The sequence below is a fragment of the Elephantulus edwardii genome, unplaced genomic scaffold, assembly GCF_000299155.1.
Source record: "Elephantulus edwardii isolate Elephantulus edwardi_28Jun2011 unplaced genomic scaffold, EleEdw1.0 scaffold00320, whole genome shotgun sequence".
Taxonomy (NCBI): Eukaryota; Metazoa; Chordata; class Mammalia; order Macroscelidea; family Macroscelididae; genus Elephantulus; species Elephantulus edwardii.
Window position 1 is genome coordinate 2,156,124 of NW_006400070.1, and position 8,786 is coordinate 2,164,909.

General features: G+C 35.3%; 1 protein-coding gene across 1 annotated transcript in view; it reads left to right on the forward strand.

The window, feature by feature from the left end:
- The window catches only part of LOC102856583 (60S ribosomal export protein NMD3-like), a 46,499-nt gene extending 40,298 nt beyond the window's left edge, over window positions 1-6,201 (forward strand). Inside the window, exons 11-15 of the mRNA XM_006901344.1 lie at window positions 1,307-1,419; window positions 2,969-3,041; window positions 4,292-4,398; window positions 5,438-5,508; window positions 6,068-6,201. Coding sequence (XP_006901406.1) covers window positions 1,307-1,419; window positions 2,969-3,041; window positions 4,292-4,398; window positions 5,438-5,508; window positions 6,068-6,201 — 498 coding nt within the window. The remainder of the gene's footprint in view (window positions 1-1,306; window positions 1,420-2,968; window positions 3,042-4,291; window positions 4,399-5,437; window positions 5,509-6,067) is intronic.
- The last annotated feature ends 2,585 nt before the right edge of the window (window positions 6,202-8,786 follow it).

Here is an 8,786-nt window from a genome sequence, read left to right on the forward strand (position 1 = left end):
CTTAGCCATACATGTTCATATCCTTGAAGATGCATCAGGGAACTGTTGAAGCCTAGAAGATACAAATTTAACTAACAAGTTAAAAGTACATGAGTCAAAAATTAAAAGCAATAATACTCCAAGTAGAGCTTCTAACAGTGGCATAAATCAAGTTATGGAGGAAAGGTCGTTCTTAAAATAAAAGGCTTATTGACTAGCACTTTGTCTGTTATAAAAGTTATAAAGGTTAGGAACCACAAGATGAAGAGGCTCAACTATGTCATTTATTGTTCTTAAGTCCTGGACCAAATTCCATCTACCACTGGTTTGTTTTACAGCTCGGAAGTCCGCATGCAAGGCAGAGGTGAAGTAAGGAACTGCTTATGAGGTTTTCTGTCAGTTCCAACAACTAAAACATAGTGAGAAGAGTTGTGACCTCAGAAGGCTTTTAATACTAAATAATAGGCTCTTGTGTCCAGGACAAAATGAATATACTTACCAGTAATGTTAATGCTCACCCATGGCTCTTCTGGGAGGATCTGAATCATTGAAGTATTAGAATTTTTTTTTTTTTTAGAATTACTTCTTGAGTCCTTTTGATAGGACTCTGCTCGTCTTTAAAAGCATCCTTTCTGGACTAGCAAAGTGTTACGGAATTGCATTTTATAGCGTTCTTCTGTTTCTGAAATCAGAAAAAAGAACTAGTCTCCTTATATTTGAAATATACTATTTATAGTAGTTTGAAATATTACAAGTACCATAAATGTTTGTAAATTCTCATATTAGAAAGGGACTGGTGTTTTCAAATTTCAAGTTTAGGAATAAATCATAAAAAAGATTGTCTCAAACAATGGTATCCAAAAAATGAATATGACAAAGATTGAGATTGGTGTGACACTAGGCTTGCTGTATGTTTTTGTTTGCACCCCATTTGTGAGATAAAGGTTTTCTTGCAGTATGTCCTGGCTTTGAGATTCTCCTTGTCCTTTTAGTTAGTATTTTTACTGTCTTTGTATTAGACCATTTCCCCCTTGAAATGTTTCTGTTGACAATACTCTTATTTTTAATTTATATATCATTAGTAACTTATGATTGTAAATCCTTTAAAGTGAATGTTTTCTAAAAATCAGTTATTTATGACTTCATTATGAGTTTTCTCTCTGTAATAATATAGTTCATTAAATTAATTTTCACAGTGTCTTAGAGGTATGGGAGTATGTGTAAAGAATTTCTTTTTATAATTATTTGGAAGATCAATATTGTGTGTGTGCAAAAGCTATTTTGAATTGTTACTTGATTATTAAAGTGCATTTTCTTTCCTTTTAAGCATACACTTGGGGAAGTCTGGGTACAGAAGACATCTGAGATGAATACAGATAAGCAGTATTTTTGTCGTACACATTTGGGACATCTTCTAAATCCTGGAGACCTGGTGTTAGGGTTTGTATTATTTTATCGTGTTTTAAATTGCTAATTAATTAATTAGGATGGCAAATTTTCTGTGGGAGCCAGATAAATTGCCTGAAATACTAGTGTTGTTTGTTTCAGAAAGATTTTAATAGTCTTTTTTTAAAATTTATTATTAATTTCAATGAAAATTTACAGAGACTTTGGATTTCCATTCATTCATTGTTGCACTTTTCTCCCCTCCCAACCCTCCCCCCTAGTACACTACCCTCTTGGAAAAGTAAAAGAAAAATTCTTTCATTGTTTTACAATCCCTCCCCCCAGGTCCACTCCACTATGCAGCCTTCGTTCTGGACTCCTGTCATGACAAAAATACCTAATCACATATCCCTTTTAAACAGTTTTCTCCCTAATCTATTTCAACCCATCTTTCTCAGTCTCCCCCCAGCCCTGAGGTCAGTTCTGTTTTACAACAGTGGCACCATGCAGTATTTGTCCTTTTGTAACTGAGATACTACACTCAGCATAATGTCCTCCAGAGTCACCCATTTTGAATAATATCGCATGAGTTCCTTGTTTTTCAGTGCAGCATGGTATTCCATTATGTGAATATACTACAGCTTCTCTATCCATTCATTTGTTGGTGGGCACTTAAGCTATTTCTGACTCCTTGCTCTTGTGAATGAAGCCACAGTAAAACATTCCCAGAAGTGGAATTGCTGGGTCAAATGGTATTTCTGTATGCAACTCTTTGAGAAAGTGCCATACCTCCTTCCACAGTGGTTGCACCATTTTACACTTCCACCAACAGTGAATAGGGGTTCCAATTTCCCCACAGCCTTGCCAGCATTTGTTGTTTGCTGTTCTGTTAAATTCTGACTGGGGTGAGATGATATCTCGTAGTTGTTTTGATTTGCATCTCTCTTAGAGCTAGGGATTTTGAACATTTCTTCATGTGCTTATAAGCCATCTGAATGTCTTCTTTGGTGAACTGTCTGTTCATGTCCTGTACACATTTTTCTGTTGGATTATTTACCTTTATCTTGTTGTGGTACTCAAGTAGAAAGAATTTAATAGTCTTTAGGAATCATTAAATTTATTTTTAAAATAATTGATAACCAAATTAAACTGTGGTCAGAAAGAAGCCTTTCATTTTTTATTGTTACATATAATCACGTGCTCCAAGTTTTGTCTACTTTAACTCTGAGATTGATCTATATTTACAATTTTTTTGGGAGGTGAGTAGGGTTTTTTGGTAATGCATATTCTACTGTTAAATATTTTGCTTTTAAAAATGGTAAAAGCGTCTATAGAGCCATTGTATATCCCTTAATGATTGAGCATGCCTTAAACATCTCTGTGGCTTAAATTCTTTATGTCAGCCAGAGTGACTTTCTTTGGTGTCAGGTGAAACCAGCCAACTGAGTTCTAAAGTTGGACTAACATATGTCAGTTCTACTTCTTTTGTCAGTATACATGGTGTGGATAATAATGGGCAATATGTGAGACTCAAAATATTATTGCCATGAATATTGGCTTGAAGGACATTCTCTGTATAGTAAATTGTATATGTCCATTTCAGGTTTGATTTGGCCAACTGTAACTTGAATGATGAGCATGTCAACAAAATGAACCCTGATAGAGTCCCAGATGTGGTAAGGCTTTAGATTTTTCTTTTTTCATTCAAGATGATGTAACTCATATCAGTAAGATGCATGACTTCACAGTTTTTGAAAATGATAAATCAGTATAGAGTGTTTGAAATTTTATTTAAGGTGTGATAAGCATAAGACTTCATTTTGTTTGATTTTTCTTGGTGAGCTAAATCTAAGATTTATTGACTTATTATTTATAATTAAATATTCTCTGTCAAAATTCTTGATGCTGTCTGTAGAGTAGAAATAATTTAGCAGCTAAAATGATGACCTTTAGAATTCATTCAAGTTCATTCTTATTTTGTTTAGTTTTTTTTGTATGTTTGATTAAGAAAGCATTCAGGGTTAAAGCAATGATTCAAAGTGAACATAATTGCATGGGAAAATAATCTTCCTAGCATCAAGTCTTGGAGAAGATTATTTCTCAGAACCCTGTTACATTTCGATATGGAATCAGTGAAAGGTCCTATCTGTTAACTTTTAAAATATTTTAAAATAAGCGTTGATTTCATTAGGAGTGGATGAAAGTAAAGATGTGGTAAAAAGAAGCATCCACTTGCATTTTTATAAATAGAAGCATGGTTTACGTGTAAATATTTACGTTAGAGTAAGGGATCCCTGTGGTCTTAAAGTTTTGTATTCTATAAAATTATGTATTAATGCTATAGTTGTATAGTGAACATTGTGCTTGGATTATAGTTTATGAAAATCATTGTATGTAGTGTTGTAAGTACTTATTAATGGAGGGAAGGGGAAAAAATGACTCATACTCTTTCATAATGATTTCTCCGAATAGTAGTTAAACCCCAAATTGTTGTTGTGTTCATTAGAGTTGAAACTGACCCATAGATGACCCTCCAGCAGATTTTCAAAGGTACTGGAGGAGATTGCGTAGCCTTCTCCTGCAACGCAGCTGATAGATTCAAACTGTGTGCCTTTGGGAATATAACATAGCTTCATAATACTAGGCCACCAGAACTCCACAAATCAGGTTTTAAAAAAAATCCTGGTCTTAATTTTTAGTCAATGGAAATACTCAGTAAATGTTAATAATTATATTATACAATAAATACCTGAATGAAATGTCCTCTTGATGTCTTTCTTTCTTTGCTTTGAGGCATTGCCACTGTGTGCAATTGATGACTTTGCCCTGATATTTCCAAAACTTTTCACTTTTTAATGGATTTTGAAACTCTGCTTTGTGGTTTTTGTGCTTTGTAACTTTTTAAAAATACTTACATTACCTTTAGGTATTAATCAAGAAGAGTTATGACCGCACCAAACGTCAGCGTCGTAGAAACTGGAAACTGAAAGAGCTTGCCAGAGATAGGGAAAACACGGATATAGATGATGAAAGGTCCTATTTTTCTTTAAACCTAAAGTATTATTTCTTAAAGGGAATCCTTGTGACTAGTAACTATGATTCTGTCATACTGTCAAAAGTCTCATCACACATTTGATCACTGCACATATGCTAGAAAGTGCTGAACTTCTTTTGGTGTGCGTATTTTACCTGGTCAGTCATTAGTAATTCCCAGTCACAGTGTTGATTTTATTCTTACCTGTTTCTGAAAAGATTGAACTTGTAGAATAGTCTCCTCATTATGAAATAACAACTCTTTGTTGTAAAACTTTTCAAAAAACTTGTATCCATCTTTCCTCCTAGATTTAGCAGTTGTAAAAATACCTGGCATACTTAATTTTTTCATTCTCCTATACAAATTTTTGGCGAACTATTTGAAAGTATATTGCAGATACCTAGACATTTTGTCACCTTACTCCTCTGCTAAGAATAAAGACTAAAAACCCCATAATATTATTTAATACCTAGTCCACATTTCTATTTCTCTTAATTATCCCAAACCTTCATTTATAGATTTTTGTTAACCAAGATCCAAGCAAGGATTATGCATTGTAGTTACCTTTTATGTCTGCTTTCTCCTTTGGTCTGTAAATAGTCTCTCCCCATTTTTCTGTCTCTTTGTTTTGTTTTAAGTGGCCTTCTTTCTCTTTCTTTGGCTTGACAGCACAGTTCTTCACTAAGCCACAGATAGCTATGAACATGTTAGATTAATATGGAATTAATATTTAACTACTTAATTTCTATATTGTCTTAAAATGTGTATAAAGGACACTTAGGAAGAATAGGCAGTTTTCTCATTGTCTACTAGTTAATAACACTTTATATTCAGCTGTGCAATTTTAATTATGTAGGTTTGATTTGAAAAATTTCTAAATGTGTCTCAAAATATGTAACATTCATCTTTGACCTGAAAAACTCTTTTTAAAGTTTTAATACTTGGAGCACATGTATTTTTAAGTGAAAATAAATTGAAAAAAATGTAATCACCTTTTCATAAAGATGAAATACTTAAATATTCCATACCCTTTTATAGACAATACCAAGATTTCCTTGAAGATCTGGAAGAAGATGAGACAATTAGGAAAAATGTCAACATTTACCGAGGTTAGTAATTGAGGAGTGTTTTGCTTAAGCAATATCTTCTGTATTATAAATGTTATTACCAGAGCATGAATATTTTAATGTCTTAACCTTTGATTAGCATTAATGTCTTTTAAAAATATTCTGTCGTCAGCTGTTTTTAAGAAAAAAAAATATGGAGAGTAGAAAAACAATGTTGGTACTGCATTTCGTAATCATTTGCATCTCATTCTGATCCTTGAAATTGCTGGTCTCCGTATTTGAGCTCATTGTCATATTGAGTCAGAACCAACTCCTAGCTAGCCCTCCAGCAGTTTCCACAGTGGTATGGAAAGAAGTTGTCCATTTTGTCCCTCACAGCTCCCCAAAGAAAGCATGGCTGTGGTATTTGGCGAGTAGCTCAGCTCCCTAGTGGCGTTTATTCACATATTTATGTACTTGATTCATTCAGTGAGTAACTGTATGCTTACACTAGATAAGATACAAAAGCCTCTGATTAAATAGCATTAGATTAAAATGATAGTGGAAGAGTATGGTATGTTTCCATATTAAATGCATTTGAAATCTTGTTATATTTTCTTAGATTCCACCATCCCTGTAGAAAGTGATACAGATGATGAAGGAGCACCTCGAATTAGTCTTGCAGAGATGCTTGAAGACCTTCATCTTTCCCAGGATGCAACTGGTGAAGAAGGTGCATCAATGATGACCTCATGAGATCATGCTGTAAACTGTCATATCCTTGGAAGTCAAGGAAATGGCCAGAATAATCTTTTATTTCTTTTGTTGAGAATATTATCCAGTGTGCCTCCATATTGAATTAAGAGAAAATTAGCTTTAAACCTAAATAAATATGAGTAGTTATATTGTTCACTCAAAGCATTAAAAAGACGGATGCAGTTTAGTTTTAAATAAAAAGGAATAATTTCTCACGTGGCCTTGCCACCTGCCTGTGTCTTTTGTGGCCTCATCGCCAGCCCGCATCTTGCACAGCATCACCGCTTGCCCACATCTCACACGGCCTCACCGCCTGCTTCCTCCTTGGTCACTGAGGTACTTTGGGAAACAAACTGAAACTACTGTCTGTCGTGACCATGTGGGATCCCTAACTGAGGCAACAGGGAGGTCCTGGGCCCATCAGTGGAGGTGAGAAGCCACTTCCAGAAGTGAACAACAGGTTTCCTCTGTGCTCACTCAGGTACTTTGGGGAACAGACTGCTGTCAGGAGAGCACAAACATATAGGTATTTCTCAAAACATCATAGATCAATGTGGACATTTGAGAGCCATGGGAGCTGCAAGCACTGGTGGGGTGCAGCATTGTTGACGTGGTACAGCAATCCTCTGTGGACTGCAAAAAACTATGGTGGGGAGTAGTAGTGGAACTCCCTTGCCAGGAGCAAGCAGGACAGTGGAAAATTGAAGTCTCCCTCACACTCCCTCCTGTTTGCATCTTTGTGCACAACTTTTCCCACTCCCATCCAAGTGTGTCTGTGTGTGCACCCATCCTATGTGCATCTGCTTGGGTGCCCGCCCAACCCTCCTATGGAGCAGTGATATCAGATCAAGAACCAGCTATTGTCTCAGGCACGAAACACTAACACAGCAATGTAATGAAAGAAGCAGACTACTTACTCCCCACACAAGCCCAAAGCAAAATAACCCCCCCAAAAAGAAACACAGTAGTAACGGGTTTTCTGAATCTAGAAAGTCTGATGGAACTTTTTGACAGAATTCAAAAGAACAATAATTGAATATTTTCTATAGGTAAAAAAATACTTGAGTAATTATATATGACACTGCAAGCAAAAATCAGGAGCAATTTAAAAAAGAAATAGAAAACAGTGCATATAAAACTAATGAGGCATTAGAGTCACTGGAAAAACAAGAAACCAGGATCCAAAATATGAGGTCCAAGGTTTCAGATGCTGTGGAACACAGAAACAGTGAAAATAGAAGAATTGTCACCACTGATCTGCTAGAGCAAAAAGAATCAGAAAACCTAAGAAGAATGTGGGACACCATTAAAGAAAATATGTCCTTCAACTATATCTTTCTAATCTTACAGAAATTTACAGTGAGTAAAGTCTGGATGCAATAGTATCTGCAGCTGCTCCAAACTAAACATAGAAACTGTAGATAGAGTTAAAATCTCTCCCCAAAATCCATAACCACAGAGAAAATTCTTTTCTTTCTGTCTTTATTTACCAAAATTGTCATAGAAGGAGCAGATGCTTATCATTCATTGATTTATTTTATGGGAGAAATCAGGCAAGGGTTGGTGGACACAAGGGTTCGTTCTCTTGACTCAAATGCTCAGATAGCCATTTTCAGTAAATCAACAATCTTCAGATTGGGTCATAGTGACCACTAGAAACTGAGTAAAAAAATTGAAGACAAAACATTTCAATAAAACTCTGACCTTTTAATCCATTATTTTTAGAACAAAGTTCACTATTAGACAATCGCAGATAGAATTTTAAGTAGTAGCCTCCCCGGTCATTCACTGATTATTTTTTTTCCTATAAGGAAAGTACTTAGTAAATAGTGATTCCTTCACAGACAATCTTTAATCAAATAAATTGAATTAATCTGTAGGTTTTTAGGCTAGCAAGAGTTTGTAATTAGCACCTTGACAATTCAATTGAGACTGACCTCGATAACATTTTAAATTTTTATAAACAGAACTGGAACTTTACATAAAATATAATTGATTTTTACTTTTTTAGGCTAATTTCTCCTTTGTCTTTTCAAAATTAACCTGAGGGTTTTGTAAAACTAAAACACCAAACCTATTGTCATCAGATCAATTCTGACTCATCACAACCCTGTGCATCCATTAAGGTTTCTACGGTGTAAGCAGACCTTTCTTCTAGGAACAAGTAGTGAAGTTGAGTCTTCTGCCTTTCCATGTACAGCCCAGTGCTTTAAACTCCTGCACCTTGAGGGCTCTGAAACTTCCATGAGCTTTGAGTATGTCATTTGATGTCAACTTGCCCCTCGCTTAGAACACACACATATTCCTAAATATAAATCTCTATGAAGAGTCATATTTGCAAATTTGGGAGTTGCAATTCATTCACACACATTCCAGGAAGCCTTGGAATTTTATCCTTTTCACAGTGGTGAAAGAAATGCTTACATGTACACACATTTAAAAAATGCAATCACAGTGTAAAAAGACACCTCAGAACCAGCCTGTGCTTGTGAAGTTCCTTTTGATCCTATTTACCAAATCTGCATCCCACTACAGGTGAAATGCTAGGTGTGCCAGTGTGAGTGAGGTGGCTTGTGCAGTGGGAA